The following is a 17311-nucleotide window of genomic DNA, read 5'->3' as shown; positions in this document are numbered from 1 at the left end:
GAATTATTACCTGTTATTAACATTAATAACATTTATTTTCTTCAAACCAATCTCTTTCCCCCAAGCACATCATATCTGGAACGCAATAAAAGACCAACAGACAGCAACAAAGTGAGATTTCGACATGCAAAAACTGAGATACAGCAAGCAGTAAATGTTGTACAAATCATTACTGGACCAAGCTCTGTGAAGAGATACAGACAGATTCAGACACAGGAAATCTCAAAGTCATGTATGGTGGCCTGAAGAAAGCTCTAGGCCCTACTGTCAATAAGGTTGCCCCTCTTAAATTGCAAAGTGATGAAATTATTACAGATAAAAGTAAGTATCTGCCTCATTGGGTTGAGCATTATTCAGAGAGATATGCACAAGAAAGGAATATCATCAGTGAATCACTGGATCAAATACCAACTCTACAGGTCATGCCAGAAGTAGATGTGGAGTCCACTGTAGAATAGCTAAGCAAAGCCATTGATTTGCTATTGAGTGGCAAGACTCCTGGAAAATCCCAGCAGAAATTCTTAAGTGTGGAAAAGAAAGCCTACTATCATATCTCTATTAGCTGCTACTTAAATGCTGGAAAGAGGATGAGGTGCCACAAGAGATGCATGACACAAACATCACTCTGTATAAAAACAAAGGGGAAAAGGTGACTGTAACAGCTACAGTGGTATCTTGTTACTAAGGGTAGCAGGAAAAGCTTTTGCAAAAGTCATCTTAGTGCACCTACTGGCTGGCGAATCATGTTTATCCTGAATCACAGTGCAGATTTAGGGCTGAAAGATCAACTATAGACATGATATTTTCTCTGCATCAACTTCAAGAAAAGTGCAGAGAGCAAAACTGACCATTGTACATTGCCTTTGTGGAACTAACCGAAGCATTTGACACAGTCAACAGAGCAGGTCTATTTCCAAAAAAATAGGATGTGCATCATCATTGTTAAGTTTTACATGTTCATTTCACGACAACATGAGAGCTCTTGTCTAGTTTGACATGTCTACTTCAGACAGCTTTGTGATGAAAAGCGGAGTGAAGTAAGAACTTATTTTTGCCCTTACACTCTTTGGAATCTTCTTCTTGGTACTCCTGAATTGTGCATTTAAGGACATGAAAGCTGGAGTGCATCTCCACACAAGATCGGATGGGAAACTTTTCAATCTCTCATGACTTAAGGCAAAGAGAAAAGAAAAAAAGGTGCTAATTAGGGAACTTCTATTCGCTGATGCTGCTGCCCTTATAGCCCACAAGAACTCATGGATCACCTTTCAAGTGCTTGTCAGGCACTTGCTCTCATTATTAGCATTAAGAAAATGGATGTATTAGGGCAGGGGGCTCCACAAGATGCTTTAATCACCTTAAATGCAAACCAGCTAGAAGTAGTTCAAAAGTTCAGCTATTTAGGTTCTAGTGACTACCAACCTCTCTCTGGATAAAGAACTAAATGTTCACATTGAAAAGGCTGCCACCACCTTCAGCAGACTAACTAAAGAGCATGGAACAACTCAAAGCTTACCATCAAGACCAAAATGCTAGTGTACCCAGCTTGCATCCTCATGTATGGTGGGGAAACATGGGACAATTTACGCTCATCAGGAGAAAAGGTTAAACAGCTACGCTGCTTATGCCGTATACAAAACATCAAATGGCAAGATAAAGTTACCAACGCAGAGATTCTTCAAAGGGCAAATGTATCAAGTGTGACAGCACTATTCAAGCAAAGATGACTGAACCGGTTGGTCCATCTGAGCAGGTTGGAAGATGATGCATACCTAAGGATAGCTATCATATCAGGAACCATTAGATATAGAGAGCTATAAGAGGGAACAAGAACAACAGAAAGTCCCAAGCTTCGCTATAAAGACACATGCAAGCCAGATATGAAGGAATTTGGAATTGATCCTGTCCGATGGGAAGCCTTGACAAGTGATTGTAACAAGTGGCACCATCATCTCCATCAGGACATCAAAGTCCATGACAAGAGCTGGCTCCTACAGCTTTAAGAGAAAAGATCTTGTAGGAAGCAAGCAGCTCCCAACCAAGACACGTATATTTGCAATAACTGCCAAAGATTATGCAAATCTGTGATTGGACTATTTAGACACAAGAGATATTGCAAACCATCTACATCATAGGCTGCAATTTCCACCGTCTCTTTCAGATGAAAGGATGCCAATCAATTACAGCTTTGGGACATGGGTGTCAGGTATAATAGGCCAGGGGAGATGCAGCTGCCGCTGACCCGCTGCCAGACACTTGGGCCATGGTGGCCCCGCCTCTTCCCATCCCTGCTCTGCCCCTTCTGCAAAGCCCCCAGCACATGTTACTGCCTGGCTGCTTCTCTCCTCCACTCTATCCTCCCTCTCTGGAGGACTCCGCCATTCACCGCGTGCATCCCTCCTGTCCTCCACCCTCCTCCCCAGCTCCACCCTCCCACCCACCACATCCCTCCTCTTCCACGCTCCGAGACACCCCAACCTGCCGCGTCCTTCCCCCATGAGACACCCCCCGCCCACCGCTTCCCTCCTCACCCCAGCCCCCACAACACCCTCCTGCCCACTGCATCCCTCAGACGGTAGGGGGGCCAAGAGGGGGAGGTGACTGAGCATGGGGTGGAGTGGGGTGGTGTGTGGGCGGGGCCACAGGCAGAAGAGGTGGGACAGGGAGCTAGCCTTTGCCAGGGGAAGCTTTACCCACTGTCCATTCTTTGGGGCATCATCATGGTATTCACAACCCAGCCAACAGGACTATTCATTTAAATTCTTTTTGGGTAGATGAGCATCTCTCCATACTCTTCTTCTAACCCATTTATTTTCCTGCCTTAAGAAGACTGTTCTTACATACGTCACAAGATTTATGGGCCAAAACATTGTTCTGATATTTGATTATTAAACTAAGTAGGAGATAAATTTTTGATCATTCAACTACTGTGTAGGAGATAAAATGATAGATTATGGATAAAACTAAGGACTGGGCAAACTAACAAGAATGGGTCCAATCTTGCAGTCTCTTCCACATGAAAAATCAAGTCAATGAGTAAGGACAGCAGGACAGAGACCATTTATGGGAAGACAGACGAAAACTTAGTATTTAATTAAACTTCTTAAAATGCTGAAATAGGAATTTCATTAATGAGAGAAAGCATGACTAACCCACAGTGATTAATGGCCTGATTTTCTGTAAAGTGGAGGACCTGTGTTCCCCAAATGCTGATTTAAAATAGAGTTGTGTGTGCTCAGAACCTCTGCAAATCTTATCTTCCATGACTTGCCCAAGGTCACACAAGAAATAAATGGCAGAGCTGAAAACAGAAGCCAGCTCTTCTAGGTCCAAGTTCAGTGCCTTATCCACAAGATCAACTTTTTATTGATTTCTAGTCATACGTTTCATTGCTCACAACCTTTTCTCTTGTTATGTTGCCTCTTCATAATATTTGCCTCTGAGAAAATAAGTAACAAGACATTACCTTGACCAATCATCTTGATCAATGAATAAATGAATGATAACTACTTAAGTCATGATGTTCAAGAGGAAATAGCATATTAGCTCCTTAGGCCAGCCTTACAAAGGTTTCAATGCATCCTTTACCTGTGTTTTTCCCAATGGCACTGAATGGAGTTTCTTGACTGCATCAGTAATAGCCCTTGTTTCCACAGAACAGAGAACGCTGCAGATTGCTTTAGCTTCTTCAATCACATTATCCACTTTATGCTGTTGATAGCAAGGAGAAAAAAACCATAGTATTTTATTTAATAGAAATACCTCACAATAAATTTATCACTAATTTAAACTGAAGTCAGTGGATACATCCAAAAATATGTCTGGCACAAAAGAAAAAAGTCATCATACATAAACCCAAGAACTCTGCAGACCACTAAGGAGTGGTAAAGTCTTCAAGACAGCAGGTGTGAAACTCTATATGCCTTACATCATTCCTATAGAGCAAAGTCAAACTTTCCTAATGAAATCTTTAACAAGCCAGGTATCACCTGCTTTGGTGTTTGGTTACATATACCTGAAAGAGTCAGGCCAGTTTCACCAAAGGTTTTGAGGAGGTGCAATAACCTTTTGGCAAATTTGACCTAGGCTTCTTGGACCAATTCCTTATTTTGATTGAAAAATGTGCCAAACTTAGTCTCTAAGAAGGATTTTAAGGCAAAACATGATGTAACAAAAAACAACCAAATTCTGAACAAACAAATACTGTTGGAACTTGAACTGAGATGTCTTGGAAACTTCAAAAGATGTACATGAACCCTCAGAGTTATCACCACTTTTTGTCTTCTACTAATATCAATAAGCCATTCTTCAGAGCTATGTTCCTCCTTCCTAGACATACTGACTCCTTAGAGTAATTACCTCTGACACATCGATTGGAGATTGAGTATTTTGTGACTTTTTTTCTGCACAAATGTATATTTCCAGTCTATTAAATGTTCATGAAAATACAAGTCCAGACCTCTAAAATATTGTATTTTACAAGCCCATTGGCCCAATTACACTGTCTTTTACCCAAATTGAGTTGTTCCAGATATATGTTATGTACTTAAGAGCAGAATTTGGGACCCAAAAGAGAGTATATCATCTTTGAGTGGGAATCTGACGGAACAACTTATGCATGAAATGTCACCTGATAGAGCTCATAGTAGAGATCATGCAAAAATTAGAGATACAGCTGGAGATGATGATGGAATTCAGTTGGGGACTCAAATATTGGTCCTGCTTTGAGCAGGGGGCTGGACTAGATGAACTCCTGATGTCCCTTCCAACTCTAATCTTCTATGATTCTATGCAGGACAGGAATGAGAAGGTGGTATAGACAACCCAAGTTTTGTGGACAATTTCCATACAAAAGTATCTGGAGGACAAACTACCAGAAGAGTAGAGTGATCCATGGAAGAATGTATCCATGAGGACAGGCAGAGACTCAGTTAGTGGTGATGAAATAGAGTTCAGTAACAGGTTTGTTGCACTGGGGAATGAGGTGGAGACAGGTAGATGATGCAGTGGAAAGGAAGAAAAGAAGGGAAGTCAGTCCCTACAGAAGAGTGGTAGAGATGACAGAGATAACCAGGGACTGGAGCTTAAGGAAAAGTGAGGATGATGTATAGGGGACTGCAGCACAAGACAGATTCATTCCAAAACCAGGATGAGACAGGTCTATGTGGCTGGGGACTCCATACTCAGAAGACTCAGTAGGTTCTCACCAGACTAGCTCCAGAGAAGAGAATGTTGTCTGCCAGGAACAAGGATATGAGGTGTGGGTGTGAAGCTAATGATGATCCTGATGGCAGCATGGATAAATCCACTGATTGTGCTACATATTGGGATGAATGACACTACTAGATTCCCATAGCAAGGATGAGTATACTCAGCTGGGTAAGGTGCTGAAAGAAGTGGAAACTCAGGTGATTTTCAGCAGAATTCTTCTGGTCCCTAGAGAAGGAGGGTGAAGGCTTGACAAGATAAAGAAGATCAACAGATGGCTTGCGGATTGGTTCTATGAGGAAGCTATGAAGGTTCTATGAGATGATTGACCATTGGGAGATATTCACAGAAAGAAGACTCTTCTCAACTCATGGACTCCACTGGAGTACCTGGGCTATTAAACTTTTGCGATCAAGGCTAGCATGATTGATAAGAAAGGCTTTTAACTAGGAGATGAGAGGCGATGGTTGAGAGAGACTCATGAAAACTCCATGACTGGGCTTCAATACACAGGAGGAGGAAAATCAGCTAAATGAAGATATAGTAAAGGATAATGGAACATCACAAAGTAAGAGTATTAACAGAAAGGAAGAAAATTACAAATACTGAGTGGAGTGGCAGACAAGTAGATGCTACAATTAGTGATCTGATCTGGATAGAAAACTGAGTGATATCCAAGAGAAACAATGGAAATATTTGTATCCTTATGTGAGGAGTCTGGACAATAAAATGAGGAACTGGAACTACTGGTGCACGAGGTCAAATCAGATATTACAAGGATTACAGAAACTTGGTGAAAAAGCATTTATAACTGAAAGTATTGAAAGGTATGTGCTGTTTAGGACAGATAGGAATACATGTAAAATTGATAGGGTAGTGTTGTATATCAATGAAGTGGGAAACTAAAGACATAAGAAGCGACAGTACGGACAAAACAGAATCTGTTTGGATCAAAATCACTTTAGGTAAGAATTGTAAAAAAAGATTCTATCAGTGATAAATACTGTTGGAAATTGTGTCATAATGGAAGACTTGAACATACTGGATATAGATTGAAGAATAAATGCTACTAATTCTGCTAGGGTCCAATTATTCCTGGAAATGATAGATGGCAATTTTCTTCATCAAATTGTCACCGAACCAACAAGAAGTGATGTCATTTATTTTTTACTTAGTTTTGGTAAGTAATGAAGACATCATAGTAGGTCATAGGAAATAACTTTGGATCAAGTGATCATGAGTTGATTCAGTTTAAATTAAATGGAAGGATAATCAAAACCAAGTCATCAAAACTATGATTTTTTCACTTCAAAAGGGCAGACTTTGAGAAATTAAAGGAATTACTTGGGAAAGTCAACTGCATTAAAGAGTTCAAGAACTTAATGTGGAGGAGGCTTGGAATTTCTTCATATCAGCTGTACAAAAACTATCTAAAATTTGCATCAGAAGCAAGGGGAAAAACTCATAGGGACTGGCTCCAGATCTAAACAGATGAATAAACACCTCAAAAATGTTATTAGAAATTCTTCTGGTCACTAGAGAAGGAGGGCAAAGGCATGACAAGATAATGAAGATCAACAGATGGCTCAAGGATTGGTTCTATGAGGAAGGTTTTGTGATGATTGATCCTTGGGAGATATTCACAGAAAGACATAGGGAGTAAGCAGACAACCTAAAGGGAATGGAAAAGGGGGCTGACCAGCAAAGAAAAGTACACTGTGGAGATTAGAAAACATAGAAATAAAGTGAGAACTGCAAAAAGCAAGATGAATTAGCTCTTGCCAAGGTAATTAAAATAAAAAGACATTTATTAGTTTAATAAATAAATAAAGAATAAGGAAGGATGAGGTTGGGCCACTATGCAGTGTGGATGGGAAGAAGATTAAAGACAATCTAGGGCTGGCACAAAAACTAAATGAATACTTTGCCTCTGTTTTGAATAAGGATGATAATATAGAACACGTGCATGAAGGCAATATGGCTGATGGAAATGAGTATTTAAAAGTAAAACTTATTTCATCTGAAGTGGAACAAAACATATAGTCAAATCAGGATGAAATGATAATTTACACCCCAGAATACTGAAAGAATGGACACATGAGACTGACTGCTGGTTTAGTAATAAGGGATTTTTAATACATCTGTATATTTGGGGTAATAATGCCATATGACTGGAGAATACCTAATGTCGTACCTATACTTAAGAAAAGGGAAAAAAGTGATATGGGCAATTATAGAACTGTTCGTCTAAACCTCAGTAATATGTAAGGCTTTAGAAAAAATTATGAAGGAAAGAATAATTAAATTAATGGAGATAAATAGAAAAGGGAACATAATGCAATATGAGTTTACCAAAGATAGATTGTGCCAAACTAACCTTTTATCCCTCTTTGTGAAGATAGCTAATTTTTTTAGATTAGGGAAATGTAGTAGATTTAAAAAAAACAACGAGAGTTCTGTAGCACTCTTGTTTTTGCTGTATACAGACTAAATAGCTACCCCTATGGAACTCTTCTACATAGTAGATTTAATATACTTGGACTTCAGTAAACATTTGACACAGTACTACATGGGAAATTGTTAGTTAAATTAGAGAAGATGGGCATAAATACAAGAAACGTAAAGTATGTCAGAAACTGGCTTAAGGGGAGAAGGCAATGGGTTGTGCTGAAAGGTAAATTATCGGACTGGAAAGAACTTACTAGTGGAATTCCTCAAGAATAGGTCTTGGGACCCAACATTATTCAATATTTTTATTAATTCTCTTGGCACAAAAAATAGGAGCATGCTAATAAAATTTGATGATGCTACAAAGTTTGGAGGCATCATAAATACATAGGAGGATTGGAATATTATACAGGAAGAACTGGATAATGTTGAAGACTGGAGTGACAAAAATGGGATGAAATTCAGTAGTACAAAGTGAGAAGTCATACATTTAGGGTCTAATAATATGAATTTCTTCTACAAGATGGGGGCTGGAAATGACAGAGGAGAGAGACAGGGATGTGAGAATTGATCTCAGGATTACTGTGAACCACCAATGTGATGAGGCTATGAAAAAGGCAAAGGCAATCCTAGGAATAGCCAGGTGAGCCATTTCCAATAGAGAGAGAAAAATGTTAATGCCATTGTACAAGGTATTGGTAAGGCCTCATTTGGAATAGTGTATGCAATTCTGGTCACCCATGTTCAAGAAAGATGAATTTAAACTGGAACAGGTGCAGCAAAGCGCTATTAGGATGATCAAGGTAATGGAGGAACTAGTTTAATCAGAGACAGCAAGAGCTTGGCTTGTTTATTACTGCAAAAAGAAGACAGAGGGGATATGACTGCTCTGTACAAATACATCCGGGGTAAATACCAGGGATGGTAAAGAGCTATTTAAGCTAAAAGACAATGATGGCACAAGAACTGATGGTTATAAACCGGCCATGAACAAATTCAGGCTGGAAATAAGAAGAATGTTTTTAACCATCAAAGGGGTGGGATTCTGGAACAGCCTCCCAATAGGAGGTGTGGGGGCAAACAACTCAATTAGTTTTTAGGAGAGAGCTGGACAAATTTAGGAGTGTGGTTGTATGATGGGGTTGTTTGTAATGGTGAGGCATAGGGCTCAGCAGCCCCAGGGCTCACTTTTAGTTTATGTTTTGTTCCTAAAAGCTCAGGGTTCAGGATTTCAGCCAGCCCTTTGCAGGGGTCTGGAAGAATTCCCCCTCCCCCAGTGTACTCTCATTTTTTTTGTTTTATGTCCTGCCTCCGAAGCATCAGGGATGGCCACGGCTATAGATAGGACACTGGATCAGGGGGAAGAACTCTGAGGTGGGGTGCCATCAGTCTCTCTTTCAGCAGCATGGTTGCCTGGTTCTTGCTGACATGCTTTGGGTCCAACTGATCACTATATGTGGGACAAGGCAAGAATTCTCCGCCAGATCAGATTGGCAGTGAACTTTCGTGTTTTTTCCCTTCTTCTGCAGTGTGTAGGTGCAGGTCACTTGCCAGGATTAACTGGGTATATCTCAGGTTGTTCTTTCCCTGTTATCGTGTGGGCTTCAGGCACTGGTGCTCTCTGGTCCTTCCTAGTCTCTATCTGTGGCACACAATAATCTAGTTTCCTGTGGGCTGTAATACTGTAGTCTAATATTGGCTGTTGGGTTTAGTATGCAGGTGCTGGGTGGTTTTGGTGGCCTGTGATATTCAGGCAGTCAGACTACATGATCTGGTGATCCCTTCTGGTCTTAAACTCTATGACTCCAAAAATATTACATACTATATACTGGGGAAAATATTTTAAATAATTTCCATGGATTCCTTGTATATTTGTACTACTGACTGCTTTAAAGATTGAAATACATTCCCTGAGCAAGCAAAAACTCTCCTATTAAATATTCGCTGTCACTATACTGGTAACATTCCTTTTAGTGAGCTAGAGTGTGTTAATGTACTGATAAAGTTATTTCTGTAACTCATCCATTTCTATGTCCGAAAGAGAAAAACTGTCCCTGAGATGAACTTTATTTTCAATCTGAAGGTCTGTAACTAAACAGTAATGAGAAGATTAATGCCTATCTTTAAAACAAATAAACAAATACATTGGGATAACTGTACCACTGGTCTAACTTCACAGATCTAATTAGACCAGAAATTTGAAAAATAAAACAAGGAAGTTTTTTAAAGAAACTATTGGCATAGGACTGAAGGGGGAAGGAGATTGATTATGGTCATTTGTGTTCTCCAGTAAACTTTGGAGCTTCCTTCAGTCTTAAACTGACTCACCACTTTCTACTTATTTCATTTTCCTTTCCTCCTCCTTTACCTTCCCCCATCATTTTGACTTTTAAATTAAATGTTTGCAGATTTTCCTCTCTGTATGTACAGCATACACATAACCATGAAGGCAGGAGCTTCTAAAATGGGACAGCTTTGTCACCACCTTAACAATGACACAGCCAGAGGATTAGAAAGGCTTTTTATTGTACAGATCTGGAGAATATTACTATTTTTCTTTTTCACACGTGGATATGGATTAGTAAGACAAGGGACTTTATCTCTACAGACACATACACACACACGAGTTTTCAGAGTAATACATTATCATTACAGACACACAAGGCTAATCCATGAACAGGGCGATGGTTATGCCTCCTCTGGAGGAAAAATATCTTGTTTAACATTTTCAGAAAACATTGTGCTTTTCTGTAAAAAAAGCATGTTGGAAAGTTTCGAAGACAGTTTGTATTTCTATGATATAATGTGCCTTTAAGTGTGAAGCAAGAAATGTTATAATTATGTATGGTTTATGGATTAGCTACTCTCAAGGCATGGAACTTGTTGCCTTGGAGAGTACACATATACGAAAAATATTTTAAACTAGATATGACTGATGATAGATTTTTCTCTCATCATCTTTCTTTTCAGACAGACATTTAATACCTGGAGAGTCTTCCCTTTCCAGATATAGACATATCACATTGATTTAGCCTTAATGGACTGTACACAGAGAGCCTCATTTTTTCTATAGCTATTTTGTGAGGATTTTGTTCTAAATGTCCTAAAAATCAAGAGGAATTAAGGTCAACTTAATGTACATGTTTTATTTACTGCAAATATTTAAATACTACTACAACGTTTGGAGGATATTTTGATGTTTAAATTATTTCTATAATTAAATCACCATTCCACTACGATACATGCCCTTTATCAAAAGTTAAACCAAGTTTCTTTACAGGCTAACAGGAAGCTTACAGTAAATTATAAGAGATGATTCGAGTGATCAGAATGGCTAACATTTAGGGCATTAATTCTGTGGAAATGATCCATACAGGTCAGGTCAAATTACATCTTTTCTGCCAAATATTCCATACATCTATCTTTCTGATTTTTGTTTTGCAATAGCAGCAACCACCATCTAGCATTTACTATACATTAATTATAGCAAGGACTACAGTTCTGCCGTGGACCCCATAGGGAGTCACAGATTTTGAGACTGAAGTTTTTCAACAAATATCTATGACTTAGAGGATTTGAAGGTGTGGGTATGTAAGTGGCTGAAACTAATTTACTGAGGGTCTACAGATCTGCTATCTTAAAACCCGAGCTAGAAGACAAAGGTCCTAGTTCAGCGGAGCACTTAACCACATGCTTAATGTTAAGCAAATGCTTAAGTCCCAATGGCTCAAGCTAAGCATGTGTTTAAATGCTCTACTGAACAGGGACGGACTTACCCTCCCAACTTCCTGCACTGCTGTGGGTTAAACAGGCAGACTCTGGGAGGTCCAAATTTTCCCACAGCAAAATACAAGTTCCTGCTATAAAGGTCAGTGGGAATTATTCATATTTTTCACTGTGAGCATGAGAACCCCGGATAGTACTCTTAAATTGTTTAATCAGTTTGTGTTGAAAAAAAAAAATGTTGGATTCAAACAGTGACTTGTGACTCATGGCTTTGTTTAGTTTTTCTTTACCATCTATGTGTTATTTTTACCTTATTGCTTGGCCACTTCTTAACTTTTCCAGGCCAGCTACTATGACAAATAATTCTAATAAAATAATAATAATAATAATAATAATTTATATGCATGGAACATTTCACACACAGCCTGATTCTGTGCTGAGTTACAATGGAGTTACAACTGGCATAAAACTGGTGCAATACAGTGAATAATAAAGACAACAACACTGCATTTTCAGGGAAGGATTGTGAATTCAATAAGAAACAAACATAGGCCCTGATCCTCAGGTGAATTCTATGGCCATATCAACATTGTGAAAAAGAGAGTATTTTTAACATCTGTTAACTAACTCATGCTAAAAGTTAACTATCATGAGTTTACTCTAGTGTAAAGTACAAATATTTGTAGACTGCAACAATGATTGTGTAGTGTCCAGACTAGCTTTTAGATTTGATTAGCCTTTGACTGCCAAGACTCCAGGTAAATACCTTAACTGAAGAGATGTCCCGGGAATTTTATGTAAGTGCAGAGGTCTGCCTGTGTAGTGTACATTGCAGGATATGGAGCTTGGAGTACAGTTAATTTTGTGATGAATGTTTTTTGCACAGCTCCTTTCCAGATTTGAACTGTTTTTTGCTTTGGTCCCATCCCTGTATGCACATATGTATAATTGAGCTTAATGGAACTTCTAACATAAATAAAAGTCAAAAAGGGCACATCTTCACCCCTGTGCTAAATTGGCACTGCTGCCATTGATGCAGTAGCATTGATTTAGTGGGACTGGGGAAGACAGGCTACGTCGATGGGAGAGCACTCTCCTGTTGACATCTGTAATCGACCTCAACGAGTCAAAAGCTATGGTGACATGAAAGCATCTCCCATCGACATAGTGTAGTGTGGACACTGCTGCAAGTCAATCTAAGGTACATTGACTTAAGTTATGTTACCTGTGTAATTTAACTATCGTAACTTAGGTCGACTTTCATAGAATCACAGAGTTGGAAGGGACCTCAGGAGGTCATCTAGTCCAACCTCCTGCTCAAAGCAGGGCTAACCTCAGCTAAATAATCCCAGCGAGGGTTTTGTCAAGCCACAGTTTAAAAACCTCTAAAGATGGAGATTCCACCACCTCCCTAGGTAACCCATTCCAGTGCTTCACCACCCTCCTAGTGAAAAACTTTTTCCTAATGTCTAGCCTAGACCTCCCCCCTGCAACTTGAGACGGTTGCTCCTTGTTCTGTCATCTGCCACCACTGAGAACAGCCTAGCTCCATCCTCCCTTGAACCCCCTTTTAGGTAGTTAAAGGCTGCTATCAAATCCCCCCTCATTCTTCTCTTCTGCAGGCTAAACAAGCCTTGTTCCCTCAGCCTTGCCTCATAAGTCTTGTGCTCCAGCCCCCTAATCATTTTTGTTGCCCGCTGCTGGACTCTCTCTAACTTCTCCACATCCTTTTTGTAGTGGGGGGCCCAAAACTGGACACAATACTCCAAATGCGGCCTCACCAATGCCGAATAGAGGAGAATAATCACTTCCCTTGATCTGCTGGCAATGCCCCTACTAATGCAGACCAATATGCCATTAGCCTTCTTGGCAACCAGGGCACACTGCTGACTCATATCCAGCTTCTTATCCACTGTTACCCCCAGGTCCTTTTCTGCAGAACTGCTGCCTAGCCTGTCGGTCCCCAGTCTGTAGCTGTGCATGGAACTCTGCACTTGTCCTTGTTGAACCTCACCAGATTTCTTTTGTAATCTTTTACTTTCAGTGTAAGTATAGACTAGGCCTAAAAGGCTGCAGTATTGGGGTCTTAGATCCCTGTTCGGTAAAAACTTAGACATGCAGCTATCCTCACAAACATAACTAGTTCCACTGAGTTCAAAAGAACACTGGTCATATGCCTTAAGTTAAGCAAATGCCTAGGTGTTTTCAGGATCAGGGTCTTAGTTTGAAATTGCCATGTAGTTTAGGTGCTGAATTGCTGATCTATGTCACATGGCCACCGTGGCTTGGAATGCCATTTTGGGGCTGCATAGCATGAATCCCCCTGTATTAAAACACACTCCAGGCTGTCACTGAACAGGTGATGGGCAAATGAAAAGTCTTAAGGATTTTCACACAAAGGTAGATTTTTTGCAGAATTTTTTGGTATTTTTCCATAATTCAAGACGGAACTATCCACTACACAAACATATTGTGAAAGAGTGAAATATGGGACGGGGAGGAAGAGAATTAGTATCCTGAACCAGAATGGATATTTTTGGTTGTTTTTTTTTTTGTTTTTTCCTGGCACATAACATTTTGCAAGAGAGTTTCTTATTTTAGGACAACTACTTAAATGCTACTGCATCAAAGTGGAATAGCTCCAGGCTGCTGCATGAGTAAATTCTGTGATCTACCAAGGTTTTGTGCTTTCTTTCAGCTCCCAAATCATAAATGAAGGGTGGAAGAATTAGTTTAAACAAAATAAGATGAGTCTGCACCCTGCTTGAAACTTAGCTCAAACCATTATTTGCCTTGTTCATTCCATCCCAGATTATCTTCATTTTGGGGTTAGATTCTGCCTAGGTTTGGGAGTGAAAGGCTAAAATGAAGCTTTTCTGGTGGCATTTACAGTTCAATTGCAAACCCCTCGAGTTTTATGTTTAAACCTGACCCTGCAAACTCTAAAACCCATGCCTAACTTTATGCATGTGGCAGTCCCATTGACATATGCATACAGTGTTTGCAGAACTGGCAGGAGGGCAAATTTTGCACACTCAAGTGATTACTTTATTCAAATAAACTAGATCCAAATATTTGGGTGTTAAATCAAAATGAACCTCATATCCTTTTGCTGTTCCCCAACACTGGGAAATAGTTACCTTGAATGTTTTCATCTTGTAGTGTTTATCATTTAGATGTCATTAATTTTAGTTAAAGATTTTCACACCCTTTCCAAAACAGGTTAAACATCTTTAATTAAGAGTCCTCTTTAATTCAGTTTGAGGCAGATTAATCGAAGAATTAGAGACTTTTCACAAGTAAGCTAATGCTTTACTGGCAAAACAGGCTGAGAACAAATACCTCATTTTGCAATAGATATTCCACTTGATCTCCATATTTCATAATAAATGAAACAAGGTTCTGCCTGGAAATTAAAAAGAAAAAAAAAGAATCAACATTCAGTTAACAGTAGGTGGAAAAATAAAGGGGGTATTATTTTTACCTCATACCATAAATCAGGAACAACTTCACTGGCCACAGTGATTTTATATTAGTGTAAATATGAATTCAGAATCAAATGCTTCTGTAGCTCTCAAAGAATATTGGGCCTTACTCTTCACCTATAGTCCTTCTATAGTCACTTACCCGTGGGCAAAGAGGGTATAAAAAGCTACCACTCCAATCTGGTGGCATTTTATACCTACTATTTACAAACATAAGACCCCCAAGTCAGCAAACCACTTGAGCATATGCTTAGCTTTAGGCAGTTGCTTAAGTCCTATTGATTTTGTGTGTATAAAGTTAAGCATGCTTTTTTGAATAGAGGTGGACTTAAGTGCTTTGCCGCCTAAGGGCATGTCTACACATACAGTGCTGCAGCGGTGCACCACTGCAGCTCCGCCACTTCAGTGTGTCCGGTGAAAACGCTCTATGCTGATGGGAGAGAGCTCTCCCGTCAATATAATAAAACCACCTCTGCAAGCAGCAGAAGCTATGTCGGCGGGAGAAGCTCTCCCGCCAACATAGTGCTCACCACACAGGCGCGTCTGTCGGTGTAAGTTATTTCGCTCAGGGTGGGGGTTATTTACACCTATGAGTGACATAATTTCTGCCAACATAAGCTGTAGTGTAGACATAGCCTAAGTCACAAAATAGGGTGGAAATCAATGGATAACCAAGCACTATGTCTGCAAAACAACTGGAAATTCTTCTGAATATTATAAACTTTGAACCAGATCACCAGTATAGAAAAGTACATTTTAAAAGCGGGACACTGTTAAAATAATAATACATTTAAATAATTACTTATCTCTCTAATATTTATGCATTCCATTTTTCAAGTTCTTTCCATTTCAATGATTGCCTTTACTTTTCAGAATTTATGCTGTGACTTTACTTTTCTACTTCACTCAACCTAGACTTGGGAAACTGACATAACCCATATTAACCCAGCGTCAATCTCTGTCCCCCGAGTCTGCTCCTGCCTCGATGCTGTTATTTGTTTTGCTCATGTATTTATTGGATTAAAAACAATGTTTATCCATGGATCTAATGACATTCGCACGTCAGGTAATATATATACAACAACAGTTTTGCAACATAAGGCGGCAAAATGTGAGAACTATTCTCAGACGCATATTTCTACACAAAACCTATATATGATAATGTAGAGAGTTATATACTATATACACTACAGCATTCAACTTTTTAAATCTCCTGACAGCTGCACTTCTTGTGGAGCGCTGCCAGGTTTCCATTCCAAAAAGCCATTTATTAATATGCTTCTAAAAAACTATCTAACTACACCCATCAGGTTAGCCAGCCTGTTATATTTAATGGCATCTTGATGTTGAGGAATATGGTCCAAATTTAGCCCTGGTGCAAGTGAGTACAACTCCACTGATGTCCAGGGATCTACATCAGATTTGAATTTCACTCTGGGAGTTTATTATAGGGAGGGATGGAGGTGTAGCACCTACCAGTGGATATACTGATTTGTTTCATTAGTTACACACTTGCCTATAAGAGCAATCTTATAAGAGCAGGGATAAGATACCAGCTCATTTTCTTCACTTCATTCCAGGCTAAAGAAGTCCTGTGTTCATTCTTCCTCATGGGAGCTAAGTAGAGAGTGACCATCTTAACCAATTTGTCTTCTGGGACAAAAATATTGTTTCATTCTGCCATATTATGACACAAATATCACACTGTGGAATTTCATCATGATGGGGCTGCCCACAGAGAAATTGCTATTAAGAACAGCAAAGGAGGATATCTGGGAAATAAACCACATTACAGGACAAATCTTCACTGCAGAGTTACCTCTAATTATAGCTCAAGTGTGGCCCCCAACTCAAGTCCTATCCAGACACAAAATCCTTTAATTCAATTGTGTTAGTGCTTTCGATCTGAGTTGGATGGCCCAAGTGGGAGTAGAGGTAACAGGCTGAATTAGCGCAACTCCTCAGCTACTGACACAATCATTCTGTGCAGCTTATATGTTTGCAGTGTGGTCACTCTCACATGAACTTAGCTAACTCTAGAGGAGTTAGCTGCACTCCAGTTATCTCAGCAGTGAAGTCATAGTCTAAAAGATCACTGTTAAATCTCCTTCTGGCATAGGCAAGAGGAAAGGAAACCCTTGTTTATTAATGAGTGGTGTTAAGAGCCAGTCCCAGGAGGGGAAAGAGAAGCAGAAAGTAAATAAGAGTTTTGTTTTTATAAAGTGCTTTGATGCCTAATGAATGCTTGTTTCATTGAATGGTTGTGCTTACTCTGTAAGCATTTACCTTGTCCCAAATAGACAAGCAGGGAGGATTGGATAAACAGAGTTCATATCTTTATTGTTTCTGATATGTAGCAGAAGATGTTTTAGCAAGGTTAGCAGAAGAAGATATGGTTGATTTGCTCTGCTGATATCGGGGCAAATCCTGAGGATGTTGAGAAT

The 17311-nt window shown here is 39.5% G+C and overlaps 1 protein-coding gene across 1 annotated transcript in view; it reads right to left on the bottom strand.

Moving 5' to 3' along the window:
• PIK3C2G (phosphatidylinositol-4-phosphate 3-kinase catalytic subunit type 2 gamma) overlaps positions 1–17311 on the bottom strand; it is a 262202-nt gene that overhangs the window by 200853 nt on the left and 44038 nt on the right. The window contains exons 9-10 of the mRNA XM_067558969.1: positions 14725–14788; positions 3589–3711 (exon numbers count right to left, since the gene is read on the bottom strand). Coding sequence (XP_067415070.1) covers positions 3589–3711; positions 14725–14788 — 187 coding nt within the window. The remainder of the gene's footprint in view (positions 1–3588; positions 3712–14724; positions 14789–17311) is intronic.

Source organism: Emydura macquarii, unplaced genomic scaffold, assembly GCF_026122565.2.
Source record: "Emydura macquarii macquarii isolate MOO-44397 ecotype Brisbane River unplaced genomic scaffold, CSIRO-AGI_Emac_v2 contig_2205, whole genome shotgun sequence".
In the NCBI taxonomy this organism is placed as follows: Eukaryota; Metazoa; Chordata; order Testudines; family Chelidae; genus Emydura; species Emydura macquarii.
Note: the sequence above shows the minus strand (reverse complement) of the source record. Positions and strands in the feature narration are given on the sequence as shown.